Below are 19118 nucleotides of genomic sequence, written 5' to 3'. Positions count from 1 at the left end.
GGATACATTACAATACACATAGAAGACTGAAATGCCTTGCTTCAAGGCACTTCAGGTCTGTCCACAAATACAAACTGCTTTTCTATCGTTCATTTCAATCATCTCCATGTTTCTCTATTGTTAGTGTGGAGCTAATGTTTGACTCCATGACGTCACTAACGTTCTCATTTTTGAGAAGAAGCTGCTGAAGATCCAGAGGCTTCCGACTCAAAGGGAAGATAAGAGAGTATTTCTCTGAAAGTTTCATCTGGTGGATAACTCAATATTCACTGATGTCTCAACTTGTGCTAAAACAGGAAATCAAATTATCTTCCTTTACCTTTTTTACCTTGTGTTCATTCAAGATCATCTCCTGAACTTCTTCAACGTGAAGTCCGATCTGGGCTTAAGAAGAACTTCTTATCGACTAAAGATCTTCTGTAGATACATATTTCCTCAAGTCTCTTCACAATGTTGAGATTAAAGTTCTGTGATGCCTCTAAGTGACTTTGGTTGTATATTTGGGGTATGTTGTGGTGTTGCAGATTCCACCTTACTCCTCCCCGATGGTGTTGCATCCTGGGTAAGTATCGAGAACTCCATAAATCCCGACCTCTTGCAGAAATGCAGTCAAAAATGTTCAAGGAAGCCTCCACCATAATTCAATGTTGCTTGTAGACAATAATTGCTCTGCTCTCCAGCCCTTCAAGGAACAAACTACCCCTTGATGGAACCAAATGTTTTGGATTTTGACTCATCCGTCCAGCGAACCTGCTGCCATTTTCTTTTCACCGCAGTTCTTGTGTTTTTGCACTGGTACAGTGGGGCAAAAACGTGTTTAGCCAGCCTCCAATGTTGCAAACTTTACCACTTAAAAAGATGAAAGAGGTTTAAAAAAATCTAAAATATCACATTGTCTGATTTTAAATAATTTATTTGGAAATTATGGTGGAAATTAAGTATTTGGTCACCAAATATTTCTGTCTCTCACAGACCTGTACCTTCTTCTGTTCTCCACTTGTTACCTGTATCAATGGCACCTGTTTGAACATTTTATCTATATAAAAGACATCTGTCCACAACCTCAGCCACACTCTAAACTCCACTATGGCCAAAGAGCTGTCTAAGGACACCAGAAAGAAAATTGTTGCCCTGACCGAGCTGGGAAGACTGAATGTGTAATAGATAAGCATCTTGGTGTGAATACATCAACTGTGGGAGCAATTATTAGAATAAAAACATCTCTGCTCTAGAGGAGATCTGCATGGAGGAATGGACCAAAATATCAGCGACAGTTTGTGAAGACTTACAGAAAACATTTAACTGTTGCCATTAATAACAAGGGGTATGTAACAAAGTATTGAGATGAACTTTTGTTATTGGCCAAATTCTTCTTTTCCACCAAATAAAAAATTCCAGTAGGGTGATTTTGTTCCATCATAGTTGAAGTATAACAATGATGAAAATTACTGGCCTCTCTCATCTTAATAAGTGGGAGAACTTGCACAATTGGTGGCTGAGTAAATGCTACACATCAGACGCTGTTATTTTGTAGCAACCAGACCTCTGCAGACAGTACATAAGGAATTCTGAGCTGATGGAACTGCGAAGGATAATAAGATCACTTGCTCTTCGGCTGATCACAAAGTTGACGAAACTCGTTACAGATGCAGTAGGACTACCATCTTGTTGCTGCTTGTTCTTTCCATGAAATCTCACCTCGGTTTATGACTTTGGCTGTTGTAGCTCCCAAACCAGTTTCACTTCTTGACTTTGTTTCAACCTGAATGTGACATCGATGAGTATTAGCAGTTGTGTGGTAACATCAGATTATAATCCTTAATCTGAATTTTCACAACTAAATTTACAATGGGAGAAACGCCAAATATATATTTTATACTTTTTCACTTTGTATCATATAAATTCACAAAAATCATAGATATTTCAAAAAGATTCTTGTTCTTACAACTTTTTCACAACTGCCTAAAACTTTAACAGCACTGACTACATCTAAAATGTGAATTTTTCATGAACTCTCAGCTGCTTGTGAACTCCCAGGCAGAGAAACACAATACAGTAAGGGGACACACTTACCATAAAGAGTCTGGAAGGAGAGCGGCGCCTGTCTGCCGTCTATGTGGGATGACGGCGGTCCGGATGGGAGGTCCATGCTGCAGATGAACGCGCTCTCTAATGCCACGTATTTGTTTCACGTATAAACGCGAAACAAAAACGTATCTTTTTTGTTGTAAAAAAGCTTTTATTTTGAAGAAAAAAAAAGAAAATGAGGGGGATGGGAATAGGGGGTGGGGTTGCACCGAGCTAACAGCCCCGCCCACAACTCAGAGGTGAATTTCTAATGAGCTACTGCTGCATAATCATAATTAAAAGACCACTGGGAACACTTTTTAAAATAGATTTTAACAGATTATCAGAGTGGGACTTTAAAAAATATACTTAAGAACTTGAAAATTTTCAAATGTTTATGTATAAAACAGTTTATTAAATTTTTGCAACAACTTTTAAAATGCAATAACATGTTAGATAATTCCTATTGAATTCATTCATGATATATTAATTTATAGGCTTGCACAGAACAAAGAAATTTAAAGTGTTTTGATTTTTTTGGAACTAAAAATATAATCAAAGTTTTACAAGCAACAAAAACCATTAAATATACCAACATGCTAGTTGATGATCTGTTTATATTTATTACCATAAATCTCCAGCTCAGGCCTCGCAAATTACTCGTCGTCTCCAAAAATAAATTCCCGTCATCGAGACGCAGAGCTCTGGTTTCAGAACACAGAGAACTCCTGCGGAGGCTGGATAAACAACATCATGCTTTTCATGCACAGAGGTCAGCTCCTGCACGGATGCATCCTGCAGGAAGTCTCAACTAAAGAGAGTCTTTTATTTTGAAAATTCAAGAGTTTTTGTTGCAGAAAAGTCCGTCTACAGTAGAGGTGTGTGTTAAGAGTCTGGGGATACAGTATGTGTATAACCAAGACAGTATGTGAACAATTTTTCACTTTTTTTTAAGTGAAAAGTATTTTTAAGTACAACTTATATTAATACAATGAAATAAAATGGTAAATTTTATTGTATCTCATATAATAGTTGCTCTTACCCAAGCAAATCCATGGTGCTTTTATTTTGGTAAATTAAAAAAAATGTTCTTAAAGGGAACAGTCAATATTTTCTGATTTTCACAACAAAATATTTTTCAGTGTAAGAAAAAAACAGTGGAAAACAATAACTTCATTAACTAAATATCACCATGTCAACATTTTAAATTGATAGTATTTTTTTACTACTCGACTTTGAGTATTAAGTTTTCATTTGGCTTAAAACGAATTTTTCCCAATTATATAAAATGACACTTAAGTGACGGATCCACATTTTTAGTTGGTGTTGAAATCTCATATTGCTATTCCTCGAAACCACCAGAGGAGGGCGCTCAAAGACAATTTATGAACAAAGAAGAAAACAGATGTCAGAAATCTTATAATGCATGGTGGACATCTTAGAGTTTATAAATTATTCTCACTTTGTTAATTGAAGGTGAAAAAAATGTTGACGCTCAGAAATTATGGGATGGAAGCAGTTTTGAAGGTTTAAAGTGATGCGTTCAAGAAAACTACTCCTAAAGTGATGCATTATTCTGATAGTTTATGATGTCCAGTCTCTTTAAAACAACATCTGAAACTTTATTTTGAAAATCCTCAGGTGGCTCAAGTTTTTCCTTCCACTTGTAGATTTTTTTTTGCCGAACATCAACACAGAAGATCTTATTTCATCTTATTGCTTCATTTATTCTACACTACAGGCAATATACTTTTGTTTTGAAAGGTAAAGACGCTGCTTCCTGCCAGCCGTCCATCAGATTTCAGGGCCCAGCTGTTGCCGATTCTCGTCTTGTTTACATCGGGGCCCAAAGCGGCGTTCGACCTAGTTTTTGGAAAGCCTGAGAGGCAAACATGTTTAAAGATGCTGCTGTGAAGAACTTCTTCTGATTCTGCTGTTTTATTTTCAGTCGTTTCCAACATCCTGGTGTCAAAACGTTCAGCATTCCTGCTTCAGTTTGAGCTCACCTTCATGTTTTCTGACATAAAAAAACAAATTATGATCATTGAAATAAAAGGGAAGCTCTCAGCTTTGATCTTTAAGCAACAAGTCCAGCTCTTTCTTTGATATTTGACACTAAATCTCTTTTAAATGTAATTATAATTCAATCAAACCAACATTTAAATAGTTTTCCAAACATTTATAGCATTACATTTATAATATAAATCTCTATTTTCAGTGATTTTTGCTCTGTACCTTTGATTTAATTTAGTCTAAGCAGGTAACTTATACATTTTAACATTTTATTTAATATTAAAAATGTAGTTATGGTTTAAAATAAAAAGTTTCTAAGGCTTAACATGGAACAACCTCTACGGTTATTTATCTAAAGTTTGGTCATCTTTTGGTTGTGAAAGCGTCCCCAGTGGTCCTTTAATTCAGATTATTCACTCCTGTTGGCGTGGGGGACACTCCGCCCCCTCTTTCCCTCCAAGAGCTTGGAGCTTGTGGTTTATTTTTCAAACTGTATTTTTTCGTCTGCTCCTGATTTACAGCGATTTGAATAAAGAAAAACTCTGAAATGCTATTTTAAGTTTAATTTTCTTTATAAATGTCCTTCATCATCAGAAAAATGGCACTAGAACATGATTTTCATTGGAGTGGATCTTTAAAACTTTAACCCTACAACATATAAGTGGAAAAGTCTATTTTTACCCCTTTAATTTCTGTGATATTAACCTTTTTTTTGGAATAAAATTCAAAATATTCCCATATTTTATTGAGTTTTTCTAAACATTATGTACAGCGTGTTATCATCTCAATATTTTACAATAATTATTAAAAACATATTTGCATTATTTTAATCCAGACATAAGATTTTTCTCCAGAGTTGCTCTCACTTTAGCAGACCTTTATCCAGATTTGAATTTGAGTCCAGAAGAAGCCCCCGCCGTTAATCAGGTCCCACCTTCAGCGGTGCTCGCCGCCTCCTCCTCTGGGTTCTTTGGTAAACTTAGGAGCTCCTGGATCTTCTGAACGTCTCTGTGGATTTCTTCTTCCTGAGACGCGTCGTTCAGACTGGAAATCAGCTCGTCTGTCATCTCCAGACGGGCCGTCCTGATCGGAACATTTCAGAAGAGTCGATTCATCAGGTGTTTGATAGACTTTTCAAACTATTTTTACCTTAATATAGATTTTTAGCTTATACACTGTGTGTTTCTCTGCAGTAGTGATCCTGTTTTTTCTGTCTTATATAGTTTATATCAGACTCCATACGATTTTTTGGCACATAAAAACTCAAGCACACTGTGTATTTTCTGCAATTCTGATATAAAAACTTTTAGCTTGTTAAGGACGTGGGTTCTGGTACTTTTGGTATTTATATATTTTATGACTTTTAGGATTTTATGTAATTTTTGCGATTTTTCAAATGAAACTCTTTAAAACCTATGTATTATTGGTATCTAAGTGTTAAGCACGTTCAGGACATTCACTCTAATATTTAAGCAACATTCTTACGTTTTTTGCTAATTTTAAGTTTAGAAAAAATTTTAATAACAAGCTAAGATGTTTAGCCAACTTGGCATCCATTGTGGTTTTTAGGCTAATTTTGAACTTAGTCAATATTTTAGCAACATGCTAACATTTTTGGCTAATTTGGTATCAACTGAAGTTTTTGAGGCTGTTCTTGAGGTTAGCAACATGCTAACATTTTTGGCTAATTTTGGCATCTACTTAAGTTTTTCAGGCTATCCTTGAGGTTAGCTAATATTTTAGCAACATGCTAACGTTTTTTTAGGTTAATTTGGAGTTTAGCTAATATTTGAACAAAGTAACATTTTTGGCTAATTTGGCATTTTCTGTGGCTTTTGGGCTAATATGGAGTTTAGCTAATATTTTAGCAACATGCTAACATTTTTTGACCAATTTGTCATCTATTGATGCTTTTAGACTAATTTGGAGTTTAGCCAGTATTTTATAAATATCTGAATAATTTTGGCATCTACTTAGGTTTTTCAGGCGATCCTTGAGGTTAGCTAATATTTTAGCAACATGCTAACGTTTTTAATTTTAGGCTAATTTGGGGTTTAGCTAATATTTGAACAAGTTAACATTTTTGGCTAATTTGGCATTTTCTGTGTCTTTTAGGCTAATATGGAGTTAAGCTAATATTTTAGCAACATGCTAACATTTTTTGGCTAATTTGTCATCTATTGATGCTGTTAGACTAATTTTGAATTTAGCGAGTATTTTATAAACATCTTAAAAATTTTTCTAATTTACTTAAGTTTTTCAGGCTATCCTTGAGGTTAGCTAATATTTTAGCAACATGCTAACGTTTTTTAGGCTAATTTGGAGTTTAGCTAATATTTGAACAAGAAAACATTTTTGGCTAACTTGGTATCTACTTTGGCTTTTAGGCTAATTGGGAGTTTAGCCAATAATTTTAGCAGGATGCTAAAATCATTGGCTAATTTGGCCTCTACTGTGGTTTTTACGCTAATATTTTAGCAACATGCTAACATTTTTGGCTAATTTGGCATCCACTGAGATTTGAGTTTAGCTAATATTTTAACAACACGCTAACATTTTTGAATAATTTGGCATTTACTATGGTTTTTAAAGGATACTTTTGAGTTTAACCAATATTTTAGTAACATATTAGATTTTTTTTGTTAATTTCACTTCTAACAAGTTTTTTATTGATATATTTAAGCAACTTTACCATTATGCGACTAGCATTAGAATGTTTAGCAAATCCCTTATCCCAAATTACTTCAGCGTCTTCAGTAACCACATTTGGCAAAAAACATTCAAACTGGCATTATTGAAGTTAATGCTGCTTTTCCATTTTAAATGCAAGAACCTTAAATGGATAAAAATATCTGATTTCTGCGAGCCTCCTCACCGTGTTAAACTAAAATAATATTCGACTGTGCTTTACCATTCGGCCAGTTTATGTTCGTAAAGCTCTCGCTGTTCCCTCCTCCTCCTCTGTCGGGAAGTTTCTCCCGTCAGAGAGTGCAAACTGATGACCAGAGCGCCGACGGGAATCCTGCAGGGAAAACAGGTTAGAGTTTGAACAGACAAACTTTGACTTGGTGACGGCAGAGAGGCGAGCGGTGTTGCGTGACGCCCTCTGAAAGCACCTGGACGTTCGCACACGGCTAACGCTCCAGGTGGGCGGTCACTCAGACGAACGCTGATGAAGAGGAGGGGGGCCAACGGAGTCAGGAGGAGGATGAATCTGCAGAGCAGGACTGGGGGCTGGAGAATCGTGACGGTTCACATGTGGGGGAGCCAGCTGAGGCCTCTGCCCTCCCCCCTCTGCTCTGGCCCGCTGTGCTGCACATGAGTCCCTCTGGCGCTGAGAAATGACCTGGGAGTTGGGGAGGGGGTGCAGCTGGCGAGCAGAGGGTCGCTGGGAGGAGAGCAGCTGGCTGCCAGAGCGCTCGCCACACACAGGAAAGGGACGCGGGGTTTTCTGCTAACGACGGACAGCATTCAACTGCAATGAGGCGGCTCGACGGAGTCCCACTCACCCGAGAACCGCTCCGATGACGCTCCCCGCCACCAGCCCTCGGAGGCCCAGGTTCAGCCGGAAAAGGCCAACCGTAGCAGCTTCATGAAGCGAAGGAAGAAATAACAGTTAGCAAATAGGACGTGCATACATAGATCTATATGTCTACAAGTGGATGCGTCAGAATGTCATTCATCAAGAGCAAAATGCCACAAAAATGTGTTAAAATGTGATCAGAGAGGGTCTTAAAGCAGACAGTTTTTCACTGAACAGCAGAAAGCTTCTGAGCCGACAGTCCTCACCTCCTGCTGCAACGTAGTTGCTGAGGGCGTCTTTGTCTCGGTACACCGACAAGCCGGTGCTGACCGAACTGCAGAGGAAAACGAGACCAACACAACTCAGAAAATCTAAAAAAAATCTAAATTTACAACAAAAAAAAAACTACCAAACTGTCTTTGGGGAATTTGCATTCTGTTCGCTGGGATGTGGGAGGGGTGAACAAGAGCACCACCTGCTCCAAGCTTACCAATAAATGCCTCCTCCAAAATGTAAAGTTAATTCACAAAAATACTTCAAATGTAGCAACTACATTGATAAAAAACAGAAATGTAGGACAAAAAATGTGGACAAAAGTGCAGCTTTAATTTGAAGATGAGTCTCCCAGTTTAAAGCTGATCTATACAAACCTTAACCTGTCGGCTCACCTGAACAAAGTGACGATCAGAGAAACTCTCCAGCTCCATCTCCATCCGTAACGAACAAACGCTCGGATGGCTGCGTTATGAGCAGAACGCTAAAAATAAAAGAAAAAACTGTTTGTGTGGCTCTTATGGAAACGTATCTACATTCTAGAGACGTGCATCATGTGGTCACCCTTAGTTTAGACTGAAACATTAAAGAACATTTTCGTTTTGGGAAGAAATTCATCAAAGGATAAGAAAAAAATAAGAGAAAATGTTAAACATTTAAAAGCTGGTTCATCTTTATGTGCTGGTTTGTCTCTTTGCAGATGACACCACTCTTTCCACACAGAAGCCCAATGGTTTCAAATGTCTTTAAAACTCATCATCAAGAACAGAAAACATTATAAAGCAATCATTATTAAAACAACAAAAAGCTTCAAAGTTAATCTTAATTATTTTAAAGATCCACTACGATCATCTTTTGATGTATTTTAAGTGTTCCCAGTGATATTAATTATGAATATGCTCATTTTAGCCAAATTAAATGAAGAAAAAAAGTTGTTTCCTGTCTCTGAGTTGTCACAGTTGACAAAGAGCAACCCCGCCACCCTTCCCCTCACTGTTGCTAAAAGCTCTAAACAGTGAGCTTGTGGCGTATTTTCACAAAGAAGTTTTTTTTTCAAACGACATTTGAAATTCCTTTGAAAAAGGGAATTTTGAGCTTCATTTTCTTCAAATTTTTCCTCCATCATCAGAAAAATGCAACACAATAACATGGTTTAATTGTTGTGGGCCTTTAAATTCCCATCCAAAAGCCAATAAAGTTGATAGAATCAAATCAAATTTATGAAATGAAAGCCTGTTTATCAACTTACCACCGCATCCACGCGGCTGGTGTACACCTCCGCCTGGCTCACTTGGATATATCGCTGGCGGGCGTAGCGAGCAGCTGGAAGGCCTCCATAGAAGAAGCCGGCGGTGGCGCTGACGATCCCGTACTTGAACACGTTGGTCACTTCCTCTGGGTACGATTGTGAGTCACTGCAGGCGTTCAGAGTGTTTTTTTCATTTAAAACGCGTCTACTTTTCATTGATGCAGATGTTTAGAGAACAGATGTGAGGAAAGAGACAAACTTTTTGTCGAACAGATCCCTGATGCGCCCCCATCCTGTGTCGAGAAGTTCAGGCTTCCTAATGTTGGCTGGCAGGGTGGAGGAGGAGCGCGTCTGAGCGGGCTGGCCAGCAGTCGCGTCAGCTGCATGGACCCTCGGGAGCAGACGGCAGGAAAAAAAAACAGGCCTCGCAGTCTGGATGGAGCCCTGCGGCGGGCCGGTGCTCGCCGCGCCCCGGGGGGGCGAATCTGCCCGCCGTCTGAGCTGCTCTGGACGCATCACGCTTCAGCTGGCGCCGGGCTTCAGCGGGGATTCACAAACACATGGTTGCGGGCTGAAAGGCTGCAGTCTCCGCTCTGCTCTCAGAACAAATAGCTTCGGGGCAAACAAAACGCTGGCAGAAACACAGAGAGCGTCCAGAACTCAGCAGCTGGAAAAGGCGGCGGCCAAAAACACTCAAGAGTGAAGAGGCTGAAACCTCACGACTATCAGCTTAAAGGTAAACATTGAAAAAAATCAATAAAATCTGGAACATATTAACATCACATCTGCTTTATAGCTGAATAAAAAAATATTTTATATCAAATTAATTGAAATTGCATTTATTAGAGAATAAATTGAAAGAATAATAAAAGCTTTTTTATATTTTTGGACTAATTTAGTCACAAAACTGCATTTTTAATATCCGTATTTAAGATTTTAAAATGATAAATAATCAAAATAAACAAACAAAGACCTTCCGTTTATGTTTTAGCAAAAATACGAAATATAAAAGAAATAATTAAGACAATAACAACATTTATATGCATTTAAACATATAAATGTAAAGAGTCAAAGCCTCATTTAAAAAAAGTGAGTAATATGATTTTAATTTTTTTATTTTTAATGAAAACGGAGAATAATGGACTTCCGGAACAGGACAAAACAGAACCCTAATTATGCTCAAATGACTGGAGATGGTTTAAAAGAAACAGAGACCTCTGGTGGCCAATTGGGGTTATAGCAACCTTTTACATTTTGATTTTACTCGTTTAAAACCGTCTACAGACACTTTTATGCCCTGGCTTTTAACGCAACATGAGTGTTCTGTTGTTTAATTGCTATTTCATTGCCTTAATTATTTTTGTTATTATTATTTTGGTTTTATTTAGTGTTTTTACCTTATTTTAGTGTTGTTGTCTTTTATGTTTGGTGTTCAGTACTTTGTTTGAGCTGTTAGCTTTTTTTTAAAGTGCTATATAAACAAAACTGAGTTGAGTTTGATTTAGTTCAGCCAATTTCAACAATAAAATTCAAAAATGAAAAAAAAAATTGAAGAAAATACATATGTCAAAAATATTTGATTTGAGGATGAATAAAAGTAAATCTTCCTGACTTCATTTGTCCAAAAGCAGGTGGAAAGAAGCAACAAGTTGCAGATTAAACTTCAAAAATCTGTGTTTCTGCTAAGGTGATAAAAAAAAGTAATCGTAAATATTTATAGCAAAAAATGTGATATTTTTTACATAGATTTTTCAAGGAGGCAGTTCATAAAAACAAGCAGTTGTCTCATTTCATCCATCATGCATTTATTATTTTAAAGTTAGTGACAAACTACATAAACGATATATAAAATGTACTAATTAAAGCAAACTTTTAATTATTTTAATTTATAATTTGAATGTCTTAAGGCAAAAAAAATTCTTTAGCATCATAAAAGATGGACTTGAATTGTCCCAAACATTTCTAAAAATAAGAAAATATTTGAATTTATTGCATTTAAATGCATACTATATTAATAAATAGTTGTTCCTGTGATGTTTAAGAATATCTGCCTTAATAAAGTAAACCTGCGTTATTATCTATTCATATTCCTGGGCTTCATCTTTGCAAGAGTTTAACACACCTGAAACTAATGCTGGCCAATCAGCTCAATGTTTATGCCAACAACAGAAAAATACTATCAAACGAAATATATACAATCCATTTAATTTCAAATATAATAATAAATATTAAAACAAAGTAAGTTAATACAACTTTTATCCATTCATTTTAACTACAGAAGTTTGAGCCTGTATTCTTTATTTTTTGTCGATTTAGAATTGCAAATATTAAAAGTTAACCAAATTATTTCAATTTAAACTTAACTGTTTTCTAACATAGTGTAATTTTATACAAAAACGCTAATTTTTTTAACCTGAAATCAGTTAAAGAAAGCATTTACCACGTTTGTTTTAACTAATATATATATATGTTTCATACCCAAATAATCAAAGTTGCTTAAGCTCCAAAACCAAACATTTTATTAAGCTAAACTGCTTAAAAAATGTTGAATTACTTTAGAATTACATAATTTTAGAGTTCATTAGCCTTTGCTAGCATCGTTTATTAGCGTTTATTTAGCTCCTAGTTTCAACATTAAAGTAACTCTTACCAGCAGCGGCTTGAGTTGAAATTCCACCACAAAGGGCCGTTTGTGTTTTTAAATTAGAAACTAAAGTTCAAACACGTGAATGTGTTTGTCTTTCCATAACCTTCCCTCAGTGGTTCACTCATTCCTCTATGAAAGCTAGCAGGCAGAATCCACCGTCTGCGCATGTCTGCTGTCGCGTGCAACTCATCCGTGACCAGCGCCCCCTGTGGCCAGGAGGACTAAAAATAAAATCAACATGCTTTCAATAAAAGAAAAGAAAAGAAAAATAAAAATACAATAAAATAAAATAAAAAGAAAGGATAATGTACAAGTGTTCGTTTGTTTTCATATTTTTATGATAAAACATTTTTGCTTCAAAGTTCTACAGTTTGAAATGCTTTCATATTTTAATAAAAAAGAAAAACATTGAGTTTCTAAAAAAAAAAAAAAATACTGCTGCAATGTTGAAATCAGGACACAAAACAAACAATTTATACAAAATATTCAAGATCTGAACGTATTCGACAAACTTCTCCAAATACAAAAAATAAAAATAAAAAGTGAGTCTCTAAAAATTATTGCTTATTTTTCCCCTTTTTCAGAAAGCGAAAAGTTTATTTTAGTTAAAGTAAAAAAAAACCCAACATAAACTAATTTGGCATGTTAAAAAGAAAACTGCTGCTATTCTGCACAGCGTCCACTAGAGGGCACTGTTTAAACACCAGAGAGCCTGAAATAACTATAACCTGCTGAATTTCAGCTCTTTTAAAAAGGAGAAAATTAAAAACTTACTTGTTTTGGACAAACAAAGGAACTGCAGGAAGAAAGTTTCATCAATTTATAAGAAAAAAAAAACCTGTTCAGTGGAATCAAAAACAGTAGCTGTTACATTCGTCCGTCTCCTGCTTGTACTGCCCCTTATCCCTCTGAGTTCCTTTCTCACAGCTCAGTTTTTCGCAATTTGTGGACGATCTGGTTGTAGTTTTTCCTTCTGCTGGGTTTGTAGGTGAGAAGGCGACTGAAGTTGGTCAGCAGGTGCTCCCAGTAACAAGACACGTCTTCCATGCGGAGGTGCTGGAGGATGAACTCCTGGCCTCTGAGGACGGCGAGGAGAAAAAAAAAGATCAGAACTGTCTAAGAAAGTCTAAGAAAAACAATAAAATTCAGATATTTCTATAAGAAAATGAAGCATTACCTCTTAGCGATTTCTTGCGCCACATCATCGTTCTCTTTGACGAACTGTAAAAGCTCTCTAAAAGTCAAAAAGATCAGAATCAGACAAAGATTTTAAAAAATGGTTGGTTCTGAATTTTTTTGGGGCTTCCTCTACCGAACGTCTGACAGATCCTGCTTGACTGGGATGTAGTGGACCCACGGCTTGAGCTGAGGGTAGAAGAACTCCAGCCACTCTTCCCCAACATGGAAGACCAAGGAGCCGCAGAGGAAGAGATGTTTGAGGCGGAAGCTGGCCGCCACACCACGGAAGTTGAATAAATATCTGCCGGAGAAGTTCAAAGATGGTTGGATGCGTCAGACCCACCAGAGGATGGGTTATCGGTGTGCAGCTCACTTGTACTTGCAGTGATCCACCAGAGGAATCTCTGTAGCTGGAGGTTTTCCCAGTGTATCCTGACAGAAACAAAAGCTTTCTTTAGCATGAAACAAGAAAAAAAAAAAATCATTTTATCTGAATTCCATCATCACCTTCTCAGACTTCCAGGCCTGGTTCTTGGTATACTCTGCATCCACCAGCTCTGGATCATCTCTGGACAGGAGGACGAGCGGGTCGCGCTCCGAGCTGGTTCTACAACACAACAGTTCTTTGTGAGGTCATCCAAAACTTCGGAAAGACCAAGTATTTTGACAGTTTACACAGAATATAGTAAAAAAAAATGTTTTTTTTCCCTTAGAAAAACCCTGCGAGAGCTAGTATACATGCTACATCACTTTCCCAGAAACAGCTTTAGAAAATCTGAGGTGGTTCTAGAACTCAAAAAGTTCTTTGTGAGGTCATCCAGAACATTGGAAGACTAAATATTCAGACAGTTTATACAGAACGTAGTTTAAAAATTACTTTTTCTTTACTGAGCTAAACCTGCTAAAGCTAGCATGCACGCTACACAATTTTCTGAGCCAAGCATCAGAAAATCCAAGGTGGTTCTAGAATACATCAAGTCTTTTGTGAGGTCATCCATAACTTTGGAAACATTAAATATTTTGACAGGTTATGCGTAGTATAGTTTAAAGTATATATTTTTTTAATTGAGCAAAACAAGATAAAGCTAGCAAACATGCTACACGATTTTACGAGGCATAGCATTGGAAAATCCAAGGTGGTTCTGGGACACAAAAAATCCAGAACTTTGGAAAGACAATATTTTGACATTTTCTACATAACAGAGTTTAAAGTATACTCATATATATATATTTTACTGAGCAAAACCAGCTAGAGCTAGCATAGATGCTACACAATTTTCCTAGATATAGCATCGAAAAAATCTGATGTGGCTTTAGAGCCCAAATGATATTTGTAAGGACATCTATTACTTAGGGAAGATTAAACTTTTTGTCAGTTTAAACATGTTAGAATAAAAAAAAAAAAAATTGAGCAAAACCTGTTAGAGCTAGCATAAATGCTACACAATTTTCCAAGACGTAGCTTTAGAAAATTGGAGGTGCTTCTCGAATTCAAAAAGTTCTTTGTGAAGTCATACAGAGCAATTGGAAGACTGAATATGTTTAACGTTTATACAGTATAGAAATTAAAATGATCTTTAACCGACCAAAACCTGCTAGAGCTAGCATAAACGTTACACATTTTTCTGAGCCATAGCCTCGGAAAATCTTCAGACAATTGGAGTAACTAGTGTCCTATATTTTAGCAAAGTTTGAACAAACACTCACTTCATTTTTTTTTTTTAACTCCAAATATGACGTCAAACTTTTGATGAATCTACTGTGTTCTGATGATGAAAAACTTAGGATTTTTTTTTTATGAGAACTACATTTACATATTTTTTTTCATGATAAAATCGATGCATTGTGATATATATTTCATAACCTAGTGAGTATGAATCCATACTGTTTTTTGCAAAGACTTCTGGGAAATTGGATTTTGGAATTCTTGATTTGTAAAATTGTAGAGATTCTGACACCACTCAAATTTTCTTGGGGACATCTAGTGGCCAAACGAGGAAACAGCAACCAAAGAAAGTATATTCTTCCTGTCAAGTAAGTATAGAAACATCTGTTGATGTAGATATAAGGTTGTGTATTGCCGTAAAATATATTATTTTATTTAGTATAAAATTTTATTAAATATTGTTTATTTTTAAGGATTTATCATTTCAAAACTACTTTAGCTTGGTGCTAAAAAACAGATTTCATCTATTCTTTTAACAAAAATTCTTAAAATTATGTTTTTTTTCTGCAAAAAGGAGACTTTATCTATATTTGTAAATTCTACTGTAGTTTTTATTTAATTATACTAACAGTTATTCCATCATAACTAGCTACAGAACATTATAAAATAAGCTTTTTCTAAGAAAACGTGTTGAAAGTGGACCAGAAATGATCGATTTAAAGTTCAAATTGACCTATTAGCTCTCAGCAGGATCACATGACCCACCTGGAGCCTCTGAAGAACCCTTTGGGCTCCTTTTTCTTCCAGGGCCACTGAGCTGCTGACCTGTTGAAGAAGAGAGGAAACTTTCACAAACCCTTTAAACAACATGTACAGATGCCTAAACCAACAGCTCATTCTTACTTTTTAAGATCCACCCTCATCAGGTCCCACCTGCCCAGTCCAGTGGGGTATATAGGCCACACAGCGGGGCCGCCTTCCCAAAACGTCCAAGCAGGATACATGATGTCCTGGTACTCTGCCGTCTGCTCAGCCCGAGCAAAAAGGGTTTAATAAAAGAGGTTTAAAGGTACCGAGAAGCGCCGTTGTGATCCTGACCTTACTGAAAGAGAGCACCGGCAGAGCCGGGGTCATCCAGTTCGGCACCTGAGGGTAATCCCTCACGTTCACCACCATCTCCAGGTCTGGGAGACGGTCGATCACCTCCAGGATGAAATGTTCCACGCCGTTGCATCTAAAAAACACCCATATGGATCAGACGGCGTTGGCGTTTCACGTCCAGATCAAAGGCAAAATGGGTTCCCGTCAGCGCACCTTGCCGGGAACATGCAGTTGTGCTCCCTGTACAGCTGGTGCTGGATGATCTGGTAGTGGGTGCCCACGCCCCGCTGGACCGTGGAGGCCATGAGGCTTTCCGAGATCCCACCTCTGAAAGGCCGTAAGTCCTGTTGGAGAACGCTGAAATCAGGAGCTCCCGGTTAGTGTAAAGGTTGGATCCGCAGGTGGACCGGAATGAAGAAAATCCTCACCTCAGATGGCAGCTGCAGTTGACGGAGCTACACGAGACGTAGCTCCCGACCGCTGCAGAAACATGATCTCGGATTTTCTTCCACTTTTGGTCTGTAGAAGATGTAAATTTGTGTTATTTTTCTTTTTTTCATCCGTTTTTAATTTTTTTGTAACACATTTTGTACTGGCTGAGCAAAAAAACAGAACAAAATCAATAAAAAAAGCATATTTTTCCAATTAAAATCAACCAAAATTAAGCTAATCAAAACTTTTAGCATCTTTAAAGGATATTTATCAAAGTTAGCTAAAATGCTATTAGCAAACTTAATAACTCTAAAGTTTGTAGTAATTAATTTAAATTACTCTTTGAACTTTAAATGGTCTTCCTTTGGTTTTTAAAATGGATGTATAAGAAATTAAAGAACCCTCTGGTCACATGACCCACTTACTTTACGTAGCTTAAAGTTGGCTACCATTTTTTAAGTCACGTCAATAAAGTAAAACCAATTTTGCTACTTTAAACCAAAACAGAATAAAATGTTGACATATTAAAAATGCCTTTTGTTTAATTAAAAAAATGCAGTAGTATTTGCTGTATAATAATGGAGCCAAAGTTTAAATGTTTCTGTTTTTGCTATAAAATTAGACAAGTTTACATTAAAGTCAATAGGGACATGCTTGAAGCAAGACCCTAAAGGTTAAATCAAGCTATTTTACATCGGTTAGAAAATTTTAAAGTAAATAAATAAAAAGTTTTGACTAAATTAATATAATAAAGAGGAAAAATACTCATTTTAAAGTGTTTTTTTAATAATAGCATTAATAAACAATATTTGGTTGAAAACTACTGAAAAAAAAAAATGAAATTTTCAGGGGGGGATTGAGGTTGCCCCGAGCCGCAAAATAACCAAACACGCCCCTGCACAGGAGCGCTTCGCCTATACAAACCTACAAAATAAAAGCTTAAAATCTACCTTTCAAACAACATTAGTCAAATAATAAAAAAAACCCTAAATTTTAGCTAAACTTTTGCCTCGACGTAACAAACTTTTTTACTAAAGGAGGTTATGACTGCACTGATTTGTGTCCGCAAACCAGGTTTGAGTCACTAAATAAACACATTCGTGTGTAGCTAAAGGCTTTAAAAACAAAGTTCACTCATTAAATCGATCCCAGCATCCATGAAAGTTAGCTCTCAGCTCAGCTCAGTTAGCTGCCCGGCATCTTAGCTACCTCAAAGTCACGTTTCTTTACGGAGCGTGACGACATGGACCCAAACCTCTCCTTTTTATGCTAACTTTCAAAAAGCGGGCTTTTTAAAACCTCTTATTACCTGATGCATCTCCAGAATTTAAGCCACAAATCAGCAGGAGATGAAACAACCACAAACACCGGCGCTCCATCGCCTGTTCGTTGATTGACTTTGTCTGGGGGGAGAAAAAAAATCAATGAAAACAAAGCAGAGATCGGCGCTCTGTTGCTTCTGTCTGAACACCGTTTCCACGGGAGCGGGCGCGAAAAAAATCTTGCCGTAAAATGTCTAAGAAAGTCGCAAATAAAACGATTCTCGTATAATAAAACAGATAAAACCACATGCAATTAAGGTTATTGCAATCATATTATTTATCAAATATTTATAACTACTTTGAAAAATAAAAGAAGAAAATAAAATTTCTTCAATCATTTTTTTTGGCTAAGTCTTGATTTTTTGTGTAGTCTGTCTTAATTCTAAAGCAAACCAAAACATCAAAATGTGAACTTTATAAATAAATGTTTAGTCGGTTGTTTGGTTTATCATAATTTGCTTTATTAAAGAAAACTCCAATCAAAACTGTGACAATTTAACTCATTCTTGTAGCATTTTTCTTATGATGGAGGATATGTACAAAAAAAATAGATTAAAACTGCATTTCTGAGTATTTCTTTATTCAAATCGGGATGAATCAGGAGCAATGAAAAAATGTTGATGAATCCACTTGCAGACAAAAAAGTCCATGTAAGTCTTTGTTTCCCCGTATGAGTTGGCGACTGGATCAAAACTTTACAGCTGGTAGCTCCGATATTGGTCGCCATTTTTGTTGCACTGCTAATGTTAGCTTGGGGTTGTAAGGGGCTCTAAGCTAGCAAGTATGAACAAAAGGATGATGGGACATGAGGTTAGGCTTGCTTCCGCGCTAACAGTCCCACCCACAACTCAAAGGTAAAGTTCTAATGAACCATTGCCCTCCTTCACAAGCCTTGTCACAGCTCTGTTCTGGCTTTTATTTTTGGTCTAAAATTGGCATAATCATGATTTTTTTTTAAAAACAGCTTAAAATATAAGTAGAACTTTAAAGAGTATCTTAGCTGAATTACAAATTATTCAACACATAGACGTTAATCTTGTTTGTGTACATCCAAATAGAACATGAACCCTTTAACACTGGATCTCCAGTGTTGATGTTCTTAGATTTACTGTAACTTTTGAACCATTCATGCAATCAATTACATTGATCACATTAACAATTGACATGTTACGGCATATTAAAGATTGTGTGTTTAAGTGTCTCTGGCGACATCGCAGGTGTTAAACTATGGCAGAACTTTGTAATAACAACTTGGCCTAATTATTCATAGTTTCTAATTTAGGGGTGTCAAACTCAATCGAACAGAGGGCAAAAATCCAAAACACACCTTAGGTCACGGGCCAAACAGGATAAACATTCATTAAACATTTAAAAACAAAATTTTTAAAGCCATAAATTGTTAACATAATTATTAACTAGATATAAAGAATTACCTGCGATAATGCTAGTGTGAATGCTGTAAGCTGAATTTGGCCGCTAAAGATGCTAGTGCTGATAGCTAAAGATGCTAAAATTGATAGCTAAAAACGCTAGCTGAAATCCCTGAACTTAATAGCTGAAAATGCTGAAGCCAATAGCCAGCTAAAATATTAGCTAAATGCTAAATTAGCCTGAAAAACAAAAAAAAAAGAAACTTAGCCAAAACA

At 36.5% G+C, this 19118-nt stretch overlaps 2 protein-coding genes across 3 annotated transcripts; both read right to left on the bottom strand.

The window, feature by feature from the left end:
* Positions 1–4803: 4803 nt before the first annotated feature.
* timmdc1 (translocase of inner mitochondrial membrane domain containing 1) lies at positions 4804–11973 on the bottom strand. The gene is made up of 8 exons (XM_024294441.2): positions 11776–11973; positions 9385–9756; positions 9126–9291; positions 8272–8360; positions 7870–7937; positions 7590–7668; positions 6992–7102; positions 4804–5163 (listed from the first exon to the last, which is right to left on the bottom strand). The coding sequence occupies exons 2-8, from the start codon at positions 9639–9641 to the stop codon at positions 5004–5006; spliced, it is 930 nt and encodes a 309-aa protein (XP_024150209.1). The 5' UTR covers positions 9642–9756; positions 11776–11973; the 3' UTR covers positions 4804–5003.
* A 136-nt stretch (positions 11974–12109) lies between these two features.
* On the bottom strand, positions 12110–17647 carry poglut1 (protein O-glucosyltransferase 1). 2 transcript variants are annotated; one of them, XM_024294439.2, is made up of 11 exons: positions 17460–17647; positions 16147–16237; positions 15932–16075; positions 15716–15851; positions 15521–15642; positions 15383–15442; positions 13459–13558; positions 13325–13383; positions 13085–13252; positions 12950–13006; positions 12110–12850 (listed from the first exon to the last, which is right to left on the bottom strand). In XM_024294439.2, the coding sequence occupies exons 1-11, from the start codon at positions 17527–17529 to the stop codon at positions 12694–12696; spliced, it is 1164 nt and encodes a 387-aa protein (XP_024150207.1). In that variant the 5' UTR covers positions 17530–17647; the 3' UTR covers positions 12110–12693. The 2 variants fall into 2 exon arrangements, with proteins under 2 accessions (XP_024150207.1, XP_024150208.1); XM_024294440.2 differs by lacking the exon at positions 17460–17647 and adding an exon at positions 17360–17415.
* Positions 17648–19118: the final 1471 nt, after the last annotated feature.

Source organism: Oryzias melastigma, linkage group LG2, assembly GCF_002922805.2.
Source record: "Oryzias melastigma strain HK-1 linkage group LG2, ASM292280v2, whole genome shotgun sequence".
Classification (NCBI taxonomy): Eukaryota; Metazoa; Chordata; class Actinopteri; order Beloniformes; family Adrianichthyidae; genus Oryzias; species Oryzias melastigma.
Note: the sequence above shows the minus strand (reverse complement) of the source record. Positions and strands in the feature narration are given on the sequence as shown.

Bases quoted from the DNA above. Each gene is read 5' to 3' on its own strand.
- poglut1 (XM_024294439.2), bottom strand. From the start codon at position 17,529: ATGGAGCGCCGGTGTTTGTGGTTGTTTCATCTCCTGCTGATTTGTGGC. The intron at 15,643-15,715 runs GTCAGGATCACA...CGGGCTGAGCAG, and splicing joins CGGTGCTCTCTTTCAGTAAG to ACGGCAGAGTACCAGGACAT. The intron at 12,851-12,949 runs GTAATGCTTCAT...CGCCGTCCTCAG, and splicing joins GCGCAAGAAATCGCTAAGAG to AGGCCAGGAGTTCATCCTCC.
- timmdc1 (XM_024294441.2), bottom strand. From the start codon at position 9,641: ATGCGTCCAGAGCAGCTCAGACGGCGGGCAGATTCGCCCCCCCGGGGC. The intron at 8,361-9,125 runs GTAAGTTGATAA...TTTTATTTTTAG, and splicing joins CCAGCCGCGTGGATGCGGTG to CGTTCTGCTCATAACGCAGC. The intron at 7,938-8,271 runs GTGAGCCGACAG...TTTCCTCTGCAG, and splicing joins CTGATCGTCACTTTGTTCAG to TTCGGTCAGCACCGGCTTGT.